This window comes from Homarus americanus, unplaced genomic scaffold (genome assembly GCF_018991925.1).
Source record: "Homarus americanus isolate GMGI-L3 unplaced genomic scaffold, GMGI_Hamer_2.0 scaffold11214, whole genome shotgun sequence".
Taxonomy (NCBI): Eukaryota; Metazoa; Arthropoda; class Malacostraca; order Decapoda; family Nephropidae; genus Homarus; species Homarus americanus.
Window position 1 is genome coordinate 176,090 of NW_024731163.1, and position 23,189 is coordinate 199,278.

The window sequence follows — 23,189 nt, forward strand, 5'->3', positions numbered from 1 at the left end:
GCATTAGCTTCACAACAGTGGATATTATGATCTAAAAAGAAAGGGACAGAATCCTCATTTCTTACGTTCATTATAGATTTCCTGATGTTCTAAGATGGAGAAAAAGGCAAGAGCTTTTCATTATGCAAGTGTGTCTTACTAGCGAGTGCTGAGGAGAAGTACACATTGCGAGTCTAGTTCACTGAAGAAATTTACAAAATTATAAACATTATATGACACTATCTACGTTACCGCTCTAGGAGAATGGAAAGCTCCTTGTCACCCCTTGACATTATCTCCTACACGTAAATGATAACAAGGACCACAATCAAGATGCGACTCCTACACTGGTCATCCCTGGCCAGGATGCCTCCTAAGGAGAGTAAGTGTAACTGTAAACACCACCGCCACCAGCGTGAGTTAGCGCAGCAGAAGCAACATGAGCAGGAGTTCAGGGCAGGAGACTTCAGGGCCCTGGCCGACACTGACTCTCAGCCACCTCTCAGCGACCCCCTCCTAGGTATATTCCTGTGGAAGTGATACTGCTTGTTGCAACCACCTCTTGACCACCTTTCTGCACCAGTAATCTAACCACTGACGGGCGAACACATGACACACACTCAAATTAACAGTAGGGAGAGCACTTACACCATCCTCATATTGTATACCAAAACATCATAATTTTACGTATCGAAACACCATGTGGCAGATCTTGCTTCTAAGTTATGTTGATGCTTCGTAAATTTTGATCTTTAATGTTGTTTGTCTGGTGTGGGGATTAGTGGATGTCATCATTTTGACCTGACCTCATGTTTTTAGGTCACCCTGTATATTTAAGCTCTCTCTGTCCATGTAATCCAGTTGCCTCTGAAGATGTCTTGAATAAAGACGAAAGCTAAAATTCGTTGTTTCCATTTTCCGTGTGATTTTATCAAGATATTATATATATATATATATATATATATATATATATATATATATATATATTTATATATATATATATATATATATATATATATATATATATATATATATATATATATATTTGTATATATATATATATATATATATATATATATATATATATATATATATATATATATATATATATATATATATATATATACATATATATATATATATATATATATATATATATATATATATATATATATATATATATATATATATATATATATATATATATACTATATATATATATATTAGAGCAGATTTGTGTGGACACTTGCTATATACTCCCAAAACATCATTACCAACATCATCCCTACCACCATTACTACTAAAACGGTATCTCTGAAAAAAAATCGACATAAGTGATTTTTCTAACCCTCCAGGAAGTCGTGCACCAGCGTCGTGAGTAGCCATTGTGTGTCAGGTACCGCCTCATGCAGCCCTCCCAGCTGACCGCTTCAGACAACACTGCTCAGAGCACTCACACAGTGGCCATCCACAGCTGACATTATTACATACGATAATATGCCCAGACAAGGGTTCTCATTGCTGACTTTACTATAGACGATAATATGCTCAGACAGGGGCCCTTATAGTTGACTTTATTACATACGATAATATGCCCAGACAAGGGTTCTCATTGCTGACTTTATTATAGACCAGTGGTTCTCAACCTTGTTTGCCCCATGCACCCCTTTCACCATATGTCAGAATGTCATTCCCCCCTCCTTTCCAAGATTGTCTGCCTCAAAAAGTGCATTCCAAATAATATGCATATAATACTGAAAATCCTTTATTTTTCCATATTAGTACATATACATTCCCCTGAAAACCTGAATTCCCCCTGAAATAATTCCCCTGGTTGAGAACCCCTGTTATAGACGATAATATGCTCAGACAGGAGCCCTTCACAGCTGACTTTGTTTATTAAAAATATACGATTATGCGCTTAGTCGGGATCGCCTCAAACCCAATGTTCTGTACACATACTGTCTTTCTGTTTCTCGTGTGTGTGTGTGTGTGGGGATGGGGTGAGAATTAAACCGTATACCACAACACAGACGAAGAAAAGGGGACCACCGTACGCACCACAGTCAACCCGCTACATAGATCCGTTAACGTCATGATAATTGTAGGGTACTCACAGTTACGCTACTGCACGCACCTTACAATAAACAACATATAGTGTTCTGTGCACCACTAACACACACACACGGGAGACGATAACTGATGCCAGGTGGTGATCTCATCTCACTTTACACGGTTTTTATCAGTGGAGTGGAGTTGATTGTGGCATACGCAGGCACATACATACATTGACCCACACTACCAAGCGTCCAATAGTTAAACCTCCCAAATGAAGGTAGAAGAAAAGTCTATTCACAACAGCCAAGAATATTGTCTCAGAAGCGTCCTGCAATTCAAATATTCCTTCTCCTTTAAAATATTCTTGATAATATTCGTTATTCGGTATACAAATACAAGCTATTGATAAACTAGATAAACCTCAATTAGTTATTGTTTCAGTCCCAGTGTAGTACTGGAGCCAAACTCGTGACCTTTGAGGTGAACAAGTCGACACCTGGCAGCTGGTTCATCCTCACACACACACACTACCTGGCAGCTGTCTCACCATTACACACTACCTGGCAGACGGTTCACCATTACAGTACCTGACAGCTGGTTCATCTTCATACAGTACCTGACAGCTGGTTCACCTTCACAGTACCTGACATGTGGCTCATCATCACACTACCTGACAGATGGTTCACCATCACACACTACCTGGCAGCTGGTTCACCATCACACTCATAACATTCTTGTATTTAATTTAGCGCCACCGATGTCACTCAGATATTAGGTTCAGTATGTATGTATGTATGTATGTACTGTATGTATGTATGTATATAATAATAATAATACTAATAATAATAATAATAATTAACGGTTTATTGAAAGAGCATGGCAGCCAGAAGGCTGAAAATATAGTTACATAAGGGGGAATGGGTCACTTGATTGACAAATAATATACAAATAACATAAGTGATACAAATATGATATATAATAACTAGTGGGGAGAAGGTAATACTACAGGGCATTTCAACATAGTAAATATGAATTCTTATGGAAATGTATGTTCATATTGTACAGTATGTGTGGTATTACATATATGTTATAATATTTAATGACTTACTGTATGTAAATGTGTTTAGTTATGCAAACAACGGATATATATATATATATATATATATATATATATATATATATATATATATATATATATATATATATATATATATATATATATATATATATATATATATATATATATATATATATATATATATATATATATATATTTATTTGAGGCAGACATTGATGTGTGTATTTCCTTTGAAATATATCAAAATCTATGAAACTGTTTCTATGAACTACACCAAACACGTTTTACTTGTCTTCATAACCCAAGCACTCAGACCGGGGCCCTCCTTAGAGTACTTCCTCAAGCGCCGAACACGAGCGGTGTTTATATGGGGTAATTAGAGTGTACAAATTCTTATTGTTTTTATAAAAATCTTATATATTACAGTAAACAAAAGTGTTAAGCTGTTGGAGATTATAACCCAATACTTACTAATGACGCACACAAAGGTGGTATTAGTAACACCTTATAATTATTTAAGTAATTAGTCACACCAAAGAGGGGAGGATACAGGAAGGAAGAATGGAAGGAGATAGAATAGGGCAAAGAGGCGGAAGTGACAGGAGTAGGAGCCAGGATGAAGAGTCAAAGGGAAGGGAAGGAGACAAGAGGGAAGAGAGAGAATGGTTGGGGAGTGATGTGGTCCAGTCACTCATAATAAGAGTGGCAGGTAACGGTAATAATAGGGACCGCTCACTCCTCTTTGGTCCATTTATTACTAATATCGGCATTTACTACCGTCATCACGGCTCTTTCATCAAATTACTTTATGGTTGGTTGTGTGAATGAGGGAGGGAGGGAGGGAGGGAGGGAGAGAGGGAGGAAGGGAGGGAGGGAGCAAGAGAGGGATTAGGGTTGTGTTAGGCGGAGGTGTGAGAGAAAGCGATTGAGATGTTATTGATACAGTGTAGATAAGAGATAGATGGGCAGACTAGGAAGGATACCGATTGATACACAGGGCCCGTGTGTGATATATGGAGGAGTCGATGCACACCTGACTCGTGGCTGTAATTACAGTACTAGTATCAGGTGAGGCGTCACATGGGTGTATTTTACACTGACGTCGTTGATGGTGTGTGAAGCAGATGTGTTTTCTTCATACACCTTGATAATGAAACAAGGTGTATCGCTTAAAATGTGTACTTTATCTAGTTTTTTTTACCCCCATTTTGTGACTTACAGTAAGTGGAAATTATATATTCCTATAAGAAACTTTTACACTTTTTTTTCAAGCTCAGTTTAACACAGAGTGACAAATTCTTCGTTACTCTTGATTATCTACGTGAAACATATACAGTAGTTAAGACCCCTTTAGATATCGGCCTATCTCAACTAGAGTTGGTTCTCTCTCTCTCTCTCTCTATCTCTCTCTCTCTATCTCTCTCTCTCTCTCTCTTTTAAGATTGTTTATCTTTCTACACTAAGGAATTTCCTCCAGGGTTGTCAGTTGATGTTTGTGTTGCATTGTTCACGTATGTGGTAAAACGTTTGGTACACACGTCGCCTCCCCGCCAGTGTGTACGCAGAGGGTCATTGTTCTGAGGAACTTACTCTAAGGACTGGTGTGTTTTCGATCTATTATCAGACCAAAAATTTCATATAATCACCATTATTTTTTCAATGATTAACTTTAACTTCCAAACTTCAAATTTCCTCGTCTTGGTCTTTTAACGTGTACAGATATCTTCTTAATAACGGTGTCGCCTTTATTTCAATCTCTAAAATTAACTTGAATATCTTGCTAACTTCTTCTAAACCCATAGAAGCTCTAACATGTAACAATAGCCAATAGGAATCTTGCTAACCTTCTACCTCTTTTACAGCGTACCCGGACCACCCAGAAAGGGACTCTCTTGACGGTCACCTGCCGGGGTCCTCCCACGGCACCGGTAACCCCCCGCCACCCCCCTCCCCGCCCACCCCACCAGCCGCCTCAACTAAGCCAGGTATCTCCTATGATGTTTGTGGAATTTGGAACGGTGGTGGTAGTAGTAACAGTAGTAGTCGTCGTACAATAATGGTTGTTGGATTTTCGGTTTTTGTTGTAATAGTTGCAATAGTTGTAGTAACATTAACCGCTAGTAGTAATAGTAAATGTATATATATAATAGTAGTAGTAGTATTAATGCTAAGTCGTAAAGTGGAGCTAGTAGTAGTAGTATAGAAAGCAACAGTGAATATAAGTAGAGGTAAAACACTAATCGAATAATAAAAAAGAGCAAAAAAAATCACCGTAGAAACTACATCATACAATTCCTACTGGATTACAGAAAAGCACAGACTCAAAATAACATAATCCTCAACTAATAAAAATTTATATAACCTATTTACCACTTATCTTTTGTACTATTATGATAATCACGATCTTAATATATTTCACAGATACCTATATTGCTCTCTCTAACTAATAAATTTTCTCAAACATACGCTCCGGAATATATGTAACCTAACCTAACCAAACCTAACCTAATAGTTCACAAGATGCCTACTCTTCCTCCAGTGGTATTTTTATTGTTGGTCACACTCGTAATAATGTTGCCACTTTTCTCCGTGGCAGGTAACGGTTTCACTAAAGGCCCTAATGCCAAGAACAAGAAACATAAGAAGCTGAAGAACGAGACTGATGAGCCGCCGGCCGCTGGTGATCTTCCGGAGAAAGAGAAGAAGAAGGACAAGCTCGAGAAGAACAAGGACAGAGACATGGAGGCGGGAGGAGGCTACAGGCCCAAGACGGAGCCTTAGTGAGTAAATCTGATGTTTCAGTCCTTTTTTCAATTTTTTTTGTGTTGAGGAATGTTAGTCAGGCACATCTGTCTTTGATATACAAGTATTTTCTCTTACCCGTTATTCTTAATGTACGCGGTGTGTATATATACATATTTGGCAGGTTAAGATTCGGTAGAGGATGAATGCGGAACTTTATATTGATATTTATAAAGGGACTCTGGAACTGCTGAATAAATACTTCAAATTTTGAGTGGACAATGTAGGACCTTTATCTGTCCATGTAATAAATTGAGAACGAACAATGAAATGGCGTCACGGGGGCCTGGGGAGAGGTGTGCCATCTCTTATTACCTAGTGTATGAAGAAAATACAATGATTATGATGGTCCAGTATACCGCTTGTGGTCCATGTAAAGGTCGACATAATAACAGGGCAATTTTAAGACCGTGATGCTCTTGTGTCGGCCGTGATGCTCTTGTGTCGGCCGTGATGCTCTTGTGTCGGCCGTGATGCTCTTGTGTCGGCAGCATTAGTCGCTTTAAACCTTGGTTTCTCGTCTTCCGTGTTTGTTGTTTGCAGTGAAGAGAAAGGGAATAATACGAGGCTGGTGTACCGTCACGCTCTGCCGACAGACGGTTAGCCACTTGTATGTTATTTTACGGGCGATGATTTTTTTATAACTGCATTAATTCATCTTAATTGTCTATCATATGATGTATTAGCATACGAGGAAGTATTACATTCCAGTTAGATAAATTACAAAGGAGGAACTTGAGGAATTTATATGATGACTCGTTCAGTTGCCAGTTATAATTTACCCGGGTAACACACACAGAAGTAACAATTGATTTATATACATGATAGAAATTTGATTCAGTGGTCAGAGGAATGACTTTCACCGTGATGTTATAGATGTAAAGTTTAAAGCCGAAGAAACGAAAGCACCTGCCAGAGCGTGGGGCTGTATCCTTTACTTTCACTGGGAGAACAGCGTATGGTGGGGTCTAGGCGAGGTAGCCACGATCTCCTCGACACATGTTTAAGGACAGACATTACACTCCTACCTATTAACTCTCGTTTATCTTCATACTTTTCGTCGACACACACACACAGGTTATAACACATACTGCTACTGATATTAATGTGGCCGTAGTAGTAGTAGTATATTTATTTTTTGAAGCTTTCTTTATAGTATATCTGATATTAAAACCTCCACTAGTTACCACTCTTACCACTGTTTCTCTGTAACGCATTTGTCAACAGTCACTTTGAAGTCATTAACAGAACCAAAGTTGAATTAATTTTCACAATGATGATGATTCACAACCTGGCTACCGTCCTCCTCAGTATTCTCTCACCATAATAGACTTTCCATCCTTCACGGGCTGGTTCCTGGTGCAGAAAGCGGGCGCGTGGCGGGTCTTGATAAACACAATGGTAGGTATGTTCTCAAGGTGTGAAAACATCGACCATTAAGAGATTTCCCCTTTGCTATGTGTTATAATGAGTGTAGTGATTGTATGGTGGGTGGTGACTGTTGGGTGTACATAAGATTGGTAGCTGTGTCGTGGATGTTATGTGTTTGCGATATAATGATGTATAGTGAATATGGTGCCTATCTAGTGAGTGTAAGTGGGATATTCTGAATGATGGATATGATGACTTAGAGTTTTATGTCTTTGGTGGATTAGTTAAATATAGTGGATGTATAGTGGATATGTAATACGTATGGTGGTTGTATTGTGGGGATGAAGTCAATATTGCAGGGAATACATTTAGTATGGTGGATGTATATTTACTATGGTTGGTGTATTGCAAAGAGAGAGAGCATTTGATCTTACGAGTCATCAAAATCCCACAAAGACGCAGACATAGCCGGCGGTGGTGGTCGTGACGGGCACACAGAGAGGCTCTTATAACCTCCTTCCAGTCAGTGTCGAGGGGAGGCATCGCCTGGGAAAACACTGTACCTCCGTTTATTGCCCTGGGTATAAAAAAGAGGGGGTAGTTCAATGCCTTGGGTATAAAGGGAAATATCTCTCTCTCTCTTTCTCTTTCTCTTTTGCGTTTTTCTCCTCTCCTCTATTCTCCTCTCTCCCTATTCTCCTCATCTCTGTCTCTTTCTGTTTCTCTCTTTTTCTTTTTTATCCTCTCTTCTATTCTCATCTGCTCTAGTTTTCTCACTTCTCCTCTCCTCTATTCTCCTCATCTCTCTCTCTCTCTCTCTCTCTCTCTCTCTCTCTCTCTCTCTCTCTCTCTCTCTCTCTCTCTCTCTCTCTTCTTATCGTCACCTTAACATTTTTAAGGACGATAAATAATTTAGTGTCATTCAGCCTTGTGCATCATGACTTGCTCTGAGGCCGTCAATACAGGAGATGACGTGGCGTGTGTAGCTATTTAATGATGCATTGTTGTGCACTTGAGCAAACGAGGAGCCGAGTGGGGTGTGGGAAGGGGGAGAACTGGGGGAGATGGTAGAGGGAACTGGGAAGATAGATGGTAGTAGTGTAGTGTGGGGAGGGGAAGGTGGGGGAACTGGGGAGATAGATGGTAGTAGTGGAGTGTGGGGAGGGTGAGGGCAGGGGGGGGGGATGCTGCCGGTGGAGGTGGTAACGGTGGTGTGGTCACAGGCAGACAGATGGTGACACAAGTTCTTCCTCCCACCTGCTGCTGCTGTTATTACTGCCGCGGGGTTCTTTGTCACCCCTACACCTCCCTACTTCCTTTCTTGCCTCCCTTACACCTCCCTACCCCCTTCTTACACCTTCCTACCCCCTCCTTACACCTCCCTACCCCCTCCTTACACCTCCCTACCCCCTCCTTACACCTCCCTACGCTCCTCCCTGCCTTCCATCTTCTTCACTTCCATCCCTGCTTATCTGCTTCTAGCTTATAGGTTCAAAAGAAGATGCTTCCCTTGATTGACCATGACCAACACCGCCTCGTCACCTCCGACTCAGGACAGGCGGCACTCGATGGGACACTTATTGACGTTTACTTAATGAACATTATTTGCCCGTGTCACTGGTCAATGTTCAGGTCTACGTAGTTGAAGTTCTTAAGCAAAAATGTTGGTTTCAGTTGTATGGTGTGACAGAAGTCTGTTTGAGCTAATGTCGGAATATTAACATAATCCCTCATGGTTCACATATACCACAATAAACTACGGATTTATTTATTGTCGTACGTGACTCTCTGGGTTGACTATATCAATTAATCTTTCATTCGTTACTCGAGCTCCACATGGCGGGTTAACAATTTTTCTCAGTCCTCGGTTGTGTAGGTAAGACTGATCATTAGGGATAGTGTGAATACAGTACACTAAGGTTAAGTTGGGTTAGGTTGGGTTGAGTGGAGTTGAATCGAATTGGGTTAAATTTGGTTAGGTTGGGTTGAGTGGAGATGAATCGAATTGGGTTAAGTTTGGTTAGGTTGGGTTGAATCGAATCGAGTCTGGTTAAATTAGGTTGAATTAATCCAAAATGAGTCATACATAGCAAAATCCTCTAATTATCATCTGGTGGTGAAAGTCACAACCACACACAAGTGATCAGCAGACAACTGACACATGAACAATTATCACGTCACAGGATGTTTATATCACTCTTCCTTTTATCTTGTGTAGTATTTCCCTTCAATCAGTTCTCTCTCTTTTTCTCTCTCTCTCTTCCTTCATCTTTCTCATGTTCCTGGACTCCCTTTCTTTCTAGTTGTCGGACTAGGTTGAAACTTGGCAGGCAGCAATTCGAAAAATCATTCAAGGGTGAAATAATTGGAGGCCCGTGAATTGGCGTCTGTGAGATGGCTTTACATTTTCAAACAAAAGGAGAGAGAGAGAGAGAGAGAGAGAGAGAGAGAGAGAGAGATTGGTTGATTTACCTGTTTTGGGTCTGTTGACTCCCCTGGTCGTCTGGAGTCATGAGGACGCTGCCAGGGTCTTATGTATCAACCATGTCTGGGGGAGAGACTTAACTTTCTTTAGTAGCCACACACACACACACACACACAGAACTTGGGTGTCACTAAGCCGTAACTCGCCCAAAGAGAGTGATGGTTCACACACGATGATAAGTGACTTGTTTAACATCCACATTCGTTCTGCCTCACGGAGTCGCTGTTCCCGCCACCAACCACATATTCGCATTGCAATTATTTGAGAGAAATTTGCAACGCACACAGGTGTCGACAGGGGCAGTGCACGTAATACTGTATATATTATAAAAGTGGTCAAGGTTGGGAGCACCCAAGCTTGCTTGTCATACAGTCCAGAGTTCGATCTCAACTCGACCATATAGCTGTAATATATATACTGTATGTCTTGCGTTTAAGGTATAATTGGTAAATAACGATGGTACAAAATTATAACTTTATACAATAATTACTATCCTTTCCATACTTTACATAACTCAATGTCGATATAGTTTGGTTGTAGTTGTTAACGATGTTTTTAATAAATCATCGCATATAAACTAATTTCCAATACATTATAGCAGTAAAAACAAAAAGTTATCCCGATTTGTCAAAACCGTCAGTTGTACCTTAAGGCTTATATACACGATTAACTCTAACAAAGCGTGACATAATACACCGGGTATATTACCTGATGACTCAGAGTAAGACATGCAGTACCTGCACCTGGGCTGGTGAGCTCAGCTGACCCCATGGGAAGTGCGACACACACAATAACCCTCTTTATTATACTTCATTCTGGAGCCACGTCATAATGACAATATTTTCCGAGCCACTGGTTGACGACGTCTGACCACTAACGTAGGTGACGCTCTGTACTAGCCCAGACGTTCTCAGCGCCTCCTAGTGTTAACCATCTTAATAATTTAACATTATTTCCTCTTCTCGGACCACAATCTTATGTTAGCCTTCGATTATATTCTGTTCATTGGGTTCATGGCTTCGTCAGTAGGTAAGAAGTGTTCAGTAGCAAGAACATTCCTCGGTGTATCGTGTGGTAAAGATATTGTTTTAGCGTGACTCGTGATGGGGAAACGCCAATCTGCTCCCCAGATGGCGTGAGACAGGGAGCGCTACCGGTCAAAATCATTGGGAATATTTTCCACGCTGCGCGCTCCTGCCGTTCACTCACTCTTCATGGGAGACCCACTGACAGCAGTGGCAGAGGCAGTATTTTCAGTGAGTGGTGCAGTGTGGTGGACGCGAGGCAGGCCGCGCTGGTGGCTCTGTGGTTTCTGCACCCAACACTATTAACACCACCTTCGCAACCACGCTCACCATCAGATCGATTGAAATATTTTCAAGTCGTCCAAAAGTGTAACAAGACTGGTTACTGTACCACTACTAAGGTCTTGCTCGGGAACACATCTGTGCATTTCTACAAACCGTTTACTAGTGCAGCAACAAGAGTGGAGAAAGGCTGTACTGGCTCCATTTTCCCCTTGACACACCTCGTCTCTACATCAATAATACTAGACTGGATTTCCAAATCGTCTTACTTCTCCACAGACATCCACCTTGCAATCCTCACAAGTCGTCAACCAACATGGGAATACATACAGTGTGAGCCACAGCACATGTTCCGTCACCTTCACCGTAACTTTAGAGTTACAATCGGAATAGTTAACGATATATCGGTCATTGAAGACATAGATACCACACACCTGAATTTCTTTGTTTCGTTTTCCGAGAAGCCCAGTGTTGTGGTCTAGTGGTGGTGAAGGTGGCAGCCGAGACTCGCCTGCATAAAACTTCCTATACAAAATTTGCACTAATATTGGATGCTCTTATATTGCTGTTAATAGTGAAGTGTTGAAGCGGTGTCACATGTATAGATTGAAGACGATACACTGACTGTAGTGATCAGTTTGTTGACCTTGTGTCTTTGGATATTGTGCTCAGACATCTAAGGCGAGATGTTTTGCAGGAAATAATTATATAAAAGAAGCTAATCTGTGTATGAAACTTTTTGAACAATTAAAAATAAGTGACTATTTATGCTTGGTCCAAACCATGAGGTCTTTGCCACAAAATGAGTTACTCCAATGGTTTTACTACTGAGTGAGTCCAGAACCATAGACGAAGTTTCTTTCATCCCCGCTAAGTGAGGCCGTGCATCCCCCCCTCCTCCCTTCCCTGTCAACAGTGGTCTTGTCACCACCACATCATGGCTACCAAGTTTTGCCCGGAGGCCTTTCGGGGCCTCAGTGTGTCGCAGCTGGGCAAAGTGTTGGCCCCTTCTGACCCCTACGATCTGTACAGCGAGTATGAGTCAGGGGCGCTCTACGTCTCCACCGAGGACCTGCGACTACTTGAGTGTGAAGCGAAGTGAGTGTTGTGTACCCAGGGGACACCTTCCCTTGTATGGTTACTGTCGTGTAGGGCAGGAGATCGTACTGGAATAGTTATGGTCGTTGGTTCTCTCATTTTTACCCCTAAAATAGTGTGAAGTGATTCAAGCCTTATGTGCAGTACCTAAACTGCGTAACAGTTAAGTGCCCACTACAGTAGAGGCTGAAAACTATAATATTAACAAAAAAAGTCATTAAATATTTTGTCAGTTCGAGTGTTGAGAATGATTCTTTTGTAGTGTTGAGTTAATGTGATGTGACGACTTGTTGATGATGTATATGCTGAAGGTGGTGATCCACTTGTTCTCTCCCACAACACAAATTTCTTGCAGAATTTATTCGTTGACTTTTCGCTCTCTACTCGGTGAGGATTCCTGCAGTGACACCGCCCAGGTTCAACCTTGCCTCTCTCACTCGTCCTCCGTCACACACACACACACACGCGAATCTTTTACATCTGCTTTACACCTTTCTGCCTCGTCCCTTTCACTCCATCTACTTCTCAAACTTAAACTTGTACTCTCTCCAAGTGTAAACTCTTGTTCGCTTCGTCATTGTCTGATCATCGGCCTGCGAGTGACCCACATACCGATCCCGATCAGATGTCTCTTCTTATATCCAACTTTTACAGTTATCTGAATAATATACACACAGGGGTCACGTCTAATTTCAGGTTGATGGCCGTTAGCTTCGTGCGGGCTGCTTGTCGTGGAGGAAGGAACAGGTTGACTGACTGGAGAGAGATCGGTGATTGAAGAAATTAGTGCTATTAGAATTGAATATGTTAACGGTCAGCCTCGTGCGGTTATGGGGGGGGGGTGGGTGACGCAACTTCAGAGGATTTACGTATTTTTAATTTTCAAGGTCTAGAATATAATGGACCGACTAAAACAGTAACAGAGGTTCTTAAAATCAGAGACTGTAGGAAAATAAACATTGAATTAAATTTAAACACTACGACAATATACTGTACATGAGGCAATAGGTAAAGTGTTATGAGTTACACCACATCAAATAACTACCTCACCTAGATCACATTGTTAGTAAAGATTCATTTGGATTCGTAAATTTACCAAACATTTTTAACGGAATCATTTGTGTCATTAATTTTTATTTTTTTTTGCTTTTTGTTTTTGCTCAAACTCCTCATTTTCCTTCAACAGAGCTTTAGAAGTTTAAAGAAAAGTTATGAGGTTTGGTGCGCCCACATTTATATCCCGGCCCACACAGTCAGTTTATACATTTGGTAACAACTAAGGTCTCCACATCAAGCAAAGTACAGTCATGATGATATTAGCTAATGTTAACAATGACTTGTTTAAATAAGTAAACCAGTGTAATGCAACATGTGACTCGGCGTTATGTTGTCTGTCGTGACAATATCCGAAATTAAAACAATCCAGCGTAAACTAACTTAATGAAAACTAAAGTAAATTTATGTAAGTTGAGGTAACCTTCTTTGACATATTGTAACTGAACGTAATATAATGTAACAGTGTAACTTGATCTATTGTAACTTGATGCAACACAAGTTTACATTCGTGTTATTTTACGCAGATATTTAAACCTGGTAAAATATATTGTAACGCATCGCAGCCTTGTATAAAATAACCGAGCGTCATTTAATCTAAGGCAGGCAACAAGATCATTAATACAGGTGTGATGGGATTGTGAACTTACCTGCTTCTCTGATGTACTAGTAATTGTACCTGTATAATTGTTTCTAGTTTGATAAGATAATGACAAATTTAATCTTAACTCCCTCCACCTCTACAGCACGCACCTGTGGGTGGTGATGTCGGGGATGTACGGGAAGTTGGTGGTGTTGCTCATGCTCGCCTTCTGCCTCACCGAGGTTCTTGACAACAGGGTCCTCCCCTTCACCTTCCAGGTATTTGCCACCTGATGTTGGTTATCTCCAGTAGGTAGGTAATATTCTCTCACCTCTAAACAGATAATATTAAGACTAAAAACATGTGCCGGTGTTTTGAACAACAACAACAACTTTCCATTGTTTCAGCCCTACACAACTGCTCACCAGGACTTGGCCTTCCTCCTCTACTATTGTTTTATAATGAAACAATTTTATGTAGTTATATGATGTAATAAACCTGGTATTGGTAATATCAACAATATATGTATACATGCATAAAATAAATGAGCGTATAGAAGACATGGTAGGGGAGCAGTCTACTATCTCAGATACAATTGTATTTACCTGCAGGGAGTCTTCCCCATATTATTGTTTACCTGTAGGGAGTCTCCTTCATGTACTTATAGTATTGTTTACCTGCAGGGAGTCTTCCTCATGTACCTGTATGTGGGGTCCATCGTGGCCATTATGTGCATCTATGTGTCGGTCATCATCGACAACTGTCCGTCCATCACCGCCAGCAAGGAGAACCTCACCAAGCACGAGGATCCAGAGGTCGGCTCCATCACCTCCTTCGGCACTCTCAAGAGAGCACACATCTCTCGATCGAAAACCTCCAGGACCTCCTTCTACCTCAGAGTTGGTGCCCTAGGTGAGCTCCACACGTTCAGGGTTGTAGGTGGGAGTGTCCTAGTTAAATCTTAGCTCTGGCATGCGGTGCAAGTACTGTAGGCTATGAAAGGGAAGGGTGGGGAGGCGGTATCGGCTAGTTTTACTTCTAATCTAGATAATACAGTATAGTTTCGTAGATTTGTACTCTACGAAAGGCAAAGGCGTCTGAAAAACAGTTGTAGTTTACAAATGGTCGTTTAATATTACAAGAGGGCTATATAGATCACAACATATTTGAACAAAACTGTTTAATGCATTTTTGTGGATAATTAAAGCTTGTTAGTATCTATGATGTAATGTAATCGTTTGAAGATTAAAGTCACAGTAGCAGTTAGTGGTCAATGTGGTTCCTTTCAGTTTATCTTACAAAAGTTAGCAGCAGTCGAAACAACGCCAAGGGCCCTCGTGACGGTCGCTAGTCACTGAGACATGTAATGATAACTTATTTACTGGTGTACTGTAAGTATTATCTGTATCTCCATCAAAGAAAACCTTTGTCCTGCCCCGCAGTGTTCGGGCTGGGCACTCTTATCTTCAACGGCCTGGAGATCGCCATGCACTCCACCATGAAGAGCGAATGTGTCAAGGACATCGTGTTCGCCCACCCGATCCTGCAGGCGCTCTTTACTTTCCTCCAGATGCACTTCCTCTTCGTCAACTCGGAGGTGAGCCATGTTTACACTACCCTCTCACCCTGTATAGTAGAGTTCCTCACTCTTCCCCGCTACATACAACTTTCAATCCCATAAATGTTATATATATATTGTCATCTTATATTAGTAAATTAACGTTCTTTCCTATAAGGTGGGAGGTAAGATGTAGGAGTTTAGAGCAGTGTCGTCTGAGGCACTTTTTGTGTGGGTGTTTTCTTGGGTATGTTATTTTGCTCTTTCCTAAAGTGAAAATAACTCAAGAAGTAATGCTGTTGTTTATTTAATTTATATAGAAAAACTCCAAAAGATGTGGTGGGCAGATATACATGATACTGATATAATGTTGTGAATGTATCTTGTAGACTGTGGACTTCATGTATCCTGATGTTGTCCCTTTTATCGTCTCGCCCTCACTACCACACCTGTCATTGTCTCACCTGCCACCTCTCACTCCCCACACTTGTCGTTGTCTCACCTGCCACCCCTCACTACCGTACATGTCATCGTTTCACTTAACACTCCTCACTCCCGCAGGTGATCGTTGAAAAGTTCGGGCAGGTGGCGAGGTTCGGCTTCATGCACCTGGTGGCTACAAACATCGCCATCTGGATCAGGATGGTGGTTTGGGAGTCTGCCACTGTCTGGATTGAGGACACTTATGCCAACAGTAAGTTGTGGAGAAGTTCAGGAGGGATACAGTGAGCTGTGGAGGTGCACACTGAACACTTTACGCTCATATTATGTTGTAGAGGTGTTCTGGAGGGACACGATGAACATTTATGTTCACTGTCAGTTCTGGAAGGACGCAGATAGCAACGATGACAACACCCTTGTCCCAAAGAACTTTTGTTAAAATTGATTTTGTTAACTGGCAGCAGATTACCACACTGACATTATGCACCACATAGCAGATAGAGGGAGAGAGCACACAGCTCTATAACATACTGATGTTCTTCAGAGCCGCTGACGGAGGTCCCAGAACAAGCGGTGCAGGTGCTGCGTCTGTACTCCTGCTTCCAGAATAACACGCTGGGCAGGCTGTGGACCGACGCCCAACCCTACCTCTTCCCCTTCCTGGTGGAGTACAGGTGAGCTGCCCATCCTATACGCCTTGCTGCTTTACCTGTCCCGACGCCTTGTCCCTCCCTAGTCCCTCGCTCTTGTGTCTTCCCCTCTCCCTTACCGTATTCCCGTGCTACTTCTTCCCCTCCCCTCCTCTTCCTCTCTTCCTCCTTCTCTCCCATTTCCATCATAATGGAGAGTAGGAGAACTGATCAGCCTCCTCCCCCTTCCCCTCAGACCTTCTTCCCTTTCCTGGCGGAGTTTTGGTAAGGTGGAGGGACAGTCACATACCGTTTGGTCAGTGTTCTAGTACATTGATTGTTATCGTTACTAATATATCTTGAACTAGACGTTTCAGTATCAATGTTGTCAAATGGGGATTAATTTATTTACAAAGGGATGAAAATTGGCTCAATGTCTTAAAGTTGATGTAAAACGTTTAATTTATATCTGCTAAAATTTCAACTGAATGTTTTATTAATTTATTAGGTGTCCGATATATGTACAGTGCAATTTAATATTAGTTTGAAGTGGAATGAAAATTTAATCAGATACTTTGATATATATTTTGTAAAATAATTTTTGAGAGATTTTAGTTAAAGAATACAAATATTTAAACACATAATCTAGATACAAAGTTATTTTGTAGATTAATGTCAGTAATGTAACAGATGGACATTACTGTTTGACTGGACAGGGCCAGACCGATACGTAGTGTGTTTTTAATGAGACCAACGAAGTGAAACTAAGACTCAACCTCACAACTTTATTGTTTATATAAGGACCTGACTTACCTGGGGTTCTGACCTGACAGGTTTAATCATGTACAGTATTACTTGGACGACTTGGTTATCGACATCGTCTAAGAATCCAAACTTGGATCAAACGTCACTGGGAAGACGGCCTTTCTGTAGACCACTAAAACCTTCAAGTTTGATTTTCATTGTTGTAGTATTTAGCGAAGATCAATAAAAAACACGGATTTATAGATCTAGAAGAGTGTTCATGATATTGAATATTGTAGTGATATATATTGAGATTCATCATGGTAGTCGGTACTCGTCTGCGTGGGAAAAATATTAAGAGTCGCTGTTTCAAAGTTTACAATTTCTCGCTCTGTCTTTTATTGCAACTTTTCATGGTAAGTAACTTTGGGGTTGGGGAAGCACTAAAAGCAGTCTTTTAAGATACAACAAATGAGATACTGAAGTAAAAAATATCGTTTAAAGAGAATTCGGTTTGAAATTTTCTGAGGGTAAGTGTTTCAACATGAGGCTTGGATGACCTACTGGTAAAATGATTCTCACCCAACGACGACAGATACAACAACAGCAACAATAATAATAATAATAATATTAATAATATTAGGAAGAAAAACAAAGAATTGCACTCATTAATTACTGAGAAAGTTATTACATTATATGGATAATATTGTAGGCCGGGTGACTGCGGTCATCAACTGGAGGCAACTAACCAAATTGGTCAGTTATAATCATTTTAACCTGAAGAATGATGATCATTAGTCAGTGGGAAAATAACCAAATTGAACTAATGAATATTGAGACGACAATCTCACAAAATCGGCACGTAATTCATCCACAGGTAACTTGCCCAAGTGAGCTGTGTGTTCCTCAAGTGACGGTTACTCAGTGATCATCGCCAGTTAATAATATATTTATCTCTATTATTTTAACTCAAGTGGTTAATAGTCATGTATAGTAAAACCTAGTTGCTTTTCTTTTTGTTTGCACCAGTGACAATGACTGTTGAAACATATTACCCGAATATCGAGTGATTGTGTCTGCTAACCGAGTTTACCTATGGACCGTCGACGATTGAGACAAGATACACAGACCAGACCAGACAAGACTCGCCTTTCGTTTCTCGAGTCATTTTGCAGATTGTTCAGGCTGGTAGTGTGTCTACCTGACTGGGAGTGGCGGGGAGGTCAGCGAGGCGATGGTGGCGCCATACGGGTTGTAGTGGACGGAGGGAGAACCTCATCTGGTTTTCAAGTCTAGCATGGCTGTAAAGAATGTGCCGGAATAAGTGTTCACGCAGTCGTCACCTATCGTTGACTCGTCTGTATACAGTACTCGTGATTCATTTGTAATTCCCTGCTTTTACTTCCATCCCACTTAAGAATGTAACAAGTAACCAGTAAATAATTTTTCACCTTGGTAGTGTCTCTCTTAGCCGTGCACCAGACGCCATGAGGCTTCACCTACCAAGATTGAGTGAACTTTTAACTTTTCTTTCTATATCTAATCCACTTTTTTGGCTTTCCCCTTCTTCCGTAATAACTGCATTATGTTTTTCTTTGTCCAGTTTTCTAATTTCCACAGTTTATTCCTTCTTTTTATATTTTTATGTAAACATCACTTACACAAATTAGTTGAGCTTGGTAGACGCAGTCAGCAGCCCTGGTAACATACAATTGGTGTTTCAGCCTGATAGCTGCGGCCGTCACGTACATCATGTGGTGTAATGTGGGTAAAGAGAAGCTCAAGAAACTCGGCCAGATTGGCAAGCCGGTCATGGAGGACTCGGCCACTCTGGACAAGAGGGGTGTCAGGAAAGGTTACTGGAAGGTATGTGCCGTAAGATGTTCTCCTTGGTACACTGTCCCCCAGAACACTGTCCCCCAGAACACTGTCCCCCAGAACACTGTCCCCCAGAACACTGTCCCCCAGAACACTGTCCCCCAGAACACTGTCCTCAGAACACTGTACCAAGGACTCTGTCCCCAGGACACTGTCCCCAGGACACTTTCTCCCGAACACTGTCCTCACAACACTGTCCTTAGAACCTTGTCCCCAGAACACTGTTCACACAACACTGTCCATGGAACACTGTTCACACAACACTGTCCATGGAACACTGTTCACACAACACTGTCCATGGAACACTGTTCACACAACACTGTCCATGGAACACTGTTCACACAACACTGTCCATGGAACACTGTTCACACAACACTGTCCATAGAACACTGTTCACACAACACTGTCCATGGAACACTGTTCACACAACACTGTCCATGGAACACTGTTCACACAACACTGTCCAAAGAACACTGTTCACACAACACTGTTCATAGAACACTGTTCACACAACACTGACCATAGAACACTGTTCACACAACACTGTCCATAGAACACTGTTCACACAACACTATCCATGGAACACTGTTCACACAACACTGTCCAAAGAACACTGTTCCACTGGAACACTGTTCACACAACACTGTCCAAAGAACACTGTTCACACAACACTGTTCATAGAACACTGTTCACACAACACTGACCATAGAACACTGTTCACACAACACTGTCCATAGAACACTGTTCACACAACACTATCAACAATGTCCATAGAACACTGTTCACACAACACTGTCCATGGAACACTTCACACAACACTGTTCATAGAACACTGTTCGCACAACACTGTCCATGGAACACTTCACACAACACTGTTCATAGAACACTGTTCGCACAACACTGTCCATAGAACACTGTTCACACAACACTATCCATGGAACACTGTTCACAAAACACTGTCCATAGAACACTGTTCACACAACACTGTCCATAGAACACTGTTCACACAACACTGTCCATGGAACACTTCACACAACACTGTTCACACAACACTGTCCATAGAACACTGTTCACACAACATTGTTCGCACACTGTCCATGGAACACTTCACACAACACTGTTCATAGCACTGTTCGCACAACACTGTCCATAGAACACTGTTCACACAGCACTATCCATGGAACACTGTTCACAAAACCTGTCCATAGAACACTGTTCACACAACACTGTCCATAGAACACTGTTCACACAACACTGTCCATGGAAAACTTCACACAACACTGTTCACACAACACTGTCCATAGAACACTGTTACAACACTGTCCAAAGAACACTGTTCACACAACACTGTTCATAGAACACTGTTCACACAACACTGACCATAGAACACTGTTCCAACACTGTCCATAGAACACTGTTCACACAACACTATCCATGGAACACTGTTCACAAAACACTGTCCATAGAACACTGTTCACACAACACTGTCCATAGAACGCTGTTCACACAACACTGTTCATGTAACACTTCACAACACTGTTCACCAACACCGTCCATAGAACACTTTCACACAACACTGTCCATGGAACACTGTTCACACAACACTGTTCATAGAACACTGTTTCACAACACTGACCATAGAACACTGTTCACACAACAATGTCCATAGAACACTGTTCACACAACACTGTCCATGGAACACTACACAACACTGTTCATAGAACACTGTTCACACAACACTGTCCATGGAACACTTCCCACATCACTGTTCATAGAACACTGTTCGCACAACACTGTCCATAGAACACTGTTCACACAACACTATCCATGGAACACTGTTCACAAAACACTGTCCATAGAACACTGTTCACACAACACTGTCCATAGAACACTGTTCACACAACACTGTCCATGGAACACTTCACACAACACTGTTCACGCAACACTGTCCATAGAACACTGTTCACACAACATTGTCCAAAGAACACTGTCATTGCAATACTAATTTTTCGAGAAATATATGAAGGGATGAACAGCGATGCGAATACAGAGTAATATTGGTATAAAGTTACAATACAGAGTAATATTGGTATAAAGTTACAATGTTGACATACATTGGTATAAAGTTGCAATATAGACTTACAGAGTAATATTGGTATAAAGTTACAATGTTGACATACATTGGTATAAAGTTACAATACAGAGTAATATTGGTATAAAGTTACAATACAGAGTAATATTGGTATAAAGTTACAATGTTGACATACATTGGTATAAAGTTGCAATATAGACTTACAGAGTAATATTGGTATAAAGTTACAATACAAAGTAATATTGGTATAAAGTTACAGTACAGACATGCAGAGTAATATTGGTATAAAGTTACAATATAGACATACAGAGTAATACTTGTATGAAGTTACAATACAGAGTAATATTGGCATAAAGTTACAATATAGATATATATGTATAAATGTCAGGTAAAGTTATGGATGACTGGATGATAAATGAAAAAGGAAATATATATGTGTTTATGGTTTGAGAAAACGTTGAGTGGATCGCTACTCGGAATTAGAAGCATAATTATGTAAAATTTATGCGAAAAAGGTGACGCCCATCTTGTTTGTGCCAGGTTGACTGCAGGTCTGCCTCCAAGGGGCTGTTTTTGGGCCTCCTCTGTCTGGTGGGTGGCGTCGTCATCCTCATCATCTTCTTCGTCATGAAGGACCAAAACGAGTTTAAAACAAAGATGTTCTGGATCTGCAATGGCACCCAGATGATCATTCTCTCGCTCTCAATCATCGGTACCATCATTGGATTCTTACAAATCCCCAAACTCTCCGTGTCTACCTCCAAGCCGCTGGATCTGGACCGCCTTCTGCTCTCCTCAACTATCATCGGTGTGTATATCTTCGCCGTCTTCGGGATGATCGTAGGAGGCATCAATTACACCGAATCAGAGTACCTGGCCACTTTCTGTGTCCACGCCTTGTTGCTACTGCAGGTAAGTCATGGCTCAGGACGTTGTAAAGCACACATCGTTAATATCTTTGAAATTCGTGGTACTAACACGCAGTGATTAACATTAGTGTTAAATGTTATACAAGTACTGTTATTTGTCTCCGATATGGAACCTGAAAAAAACTAAGTAATTATCCAATTAGTTACGGGTATTCGACAAACTTCGCAATGAGTGTATCTGTATGCTAATTATGATATAAAATAAATTTTAAGCCAGATTTTTTAACTGATATGTTATCAGTTCACCTGATGCATCATCGTCTTCTCATTATCTATTACAGGTATCGCTGCAGGATATGCTGGTGGCTGAGGCGAGTCGTCGCACCTGCACCTCCCGGTACCAGATGTTGACTAAGCCGGGCCGGCAGGTTATCACCTTCCTATTGTTTGCCAACATCACCTTGTGGATCCTAGACACGTTCATGACGCATACCAGCGTCTCACAACAGTTTCAGTTCGGGTTTTACGGAGTGCTGGCGTGGGGTATCATCTCCCGCATATCCCTACCTCTCCTAATCCTTTATCGTTTCCACTCTGCCGTTATCCTAGTGGAGATCTGGAAGAACACTTACAGGACCAAGGCTGACTAGGATGCGACACCTACAGCCAGCCTAGAACTAAGCGGCCAGGCCCATCTTAACCATAAAGCACGAAATATTAATCGTCGTGTTGTAAAATCCCCTTTTCACAGAACACGCATTCATTCTATTCCTCAGATGATACATTCCGAATCTTATAGTTCTGCTTCTCAGTCAGCTATTCCCGACACACTTCGTTCACACCATTTTCTCTCCAAGCCTGTCTCCCTCGGCGTTCCTCTTCCACTTCTCATTTCCCCTCATCGCCCAGCTAACAGCCCCTTCTCACCTTTTTCCTCAGAGTCTTCTTCAGCTACCTCTCAGATTTCTGCCTCCGTCCCTGTTCGGACTCGAGTAATAAGGTTTACCTCTGACTCTGTGACTCCAACACGACTTCATGACCAATTTGACCTGTACAACTTTTCTCAGGACTCGCTTGTACAGTCTAGTGTACAGAAAATGACAAATATCAACAATCATGACACACCACACATGACACTTGTCTCTCCAGCTGCTGGTAATAATG

The 23,189-nt window shown here is 41.2% G+C and overlaps 1 protein-coding gene across 1 annotated transcript in view; it reads left to right on the plus strand.

The window, feature by feature from the left end:
- The window catches only part of LOC121867560, a 34,724-nt gene extending 11,934 nt beyond the window's left edge, over positions 1–22,790 (plus strand). Inside the window, exons 2-11 of the mRNA XM_042367563.1 lie at positions 4,978–5,100; positions 5,712–5,895; positions 13,978–14,092; positions 14,498–14,726; positions 15,257–15,411; positions 15,934–16,066; positions 16,358–16,487; positions 18,911–19,052; positions 21,697–22,068; positions 22,367–22,790. Coding sequence (XP_042223497.1) covers positions 4,978–5,100; positions 5,712–5,895; positions 13,978–14,092; positions 14,498–14,726; positions 15,257–15,411; positions 15,934–16,066; positions 16,358–16,487; positions 18,911–19,052; positions 21,697–22,068; positions 22,367–22,675 — 1,892 coding nt within the window. The 3' untranslated portion in view covers positions 22,676–22,790. The remainder of the gene's footprint in view (positions 1–4,977; positions 5,101–5,711; positions 5,896–13,977; positions 14,093–14,497; positions 14,727–15,256; positions 15,412–15,933; positions 16,067–16,357; positions 16,488–18,910; positions 19,053–21,696; positions 22,069–22,366) is intronic.
- The last annotated feature ends 399 nt before the right edge of the window (positions 22,791–23,189 follow it).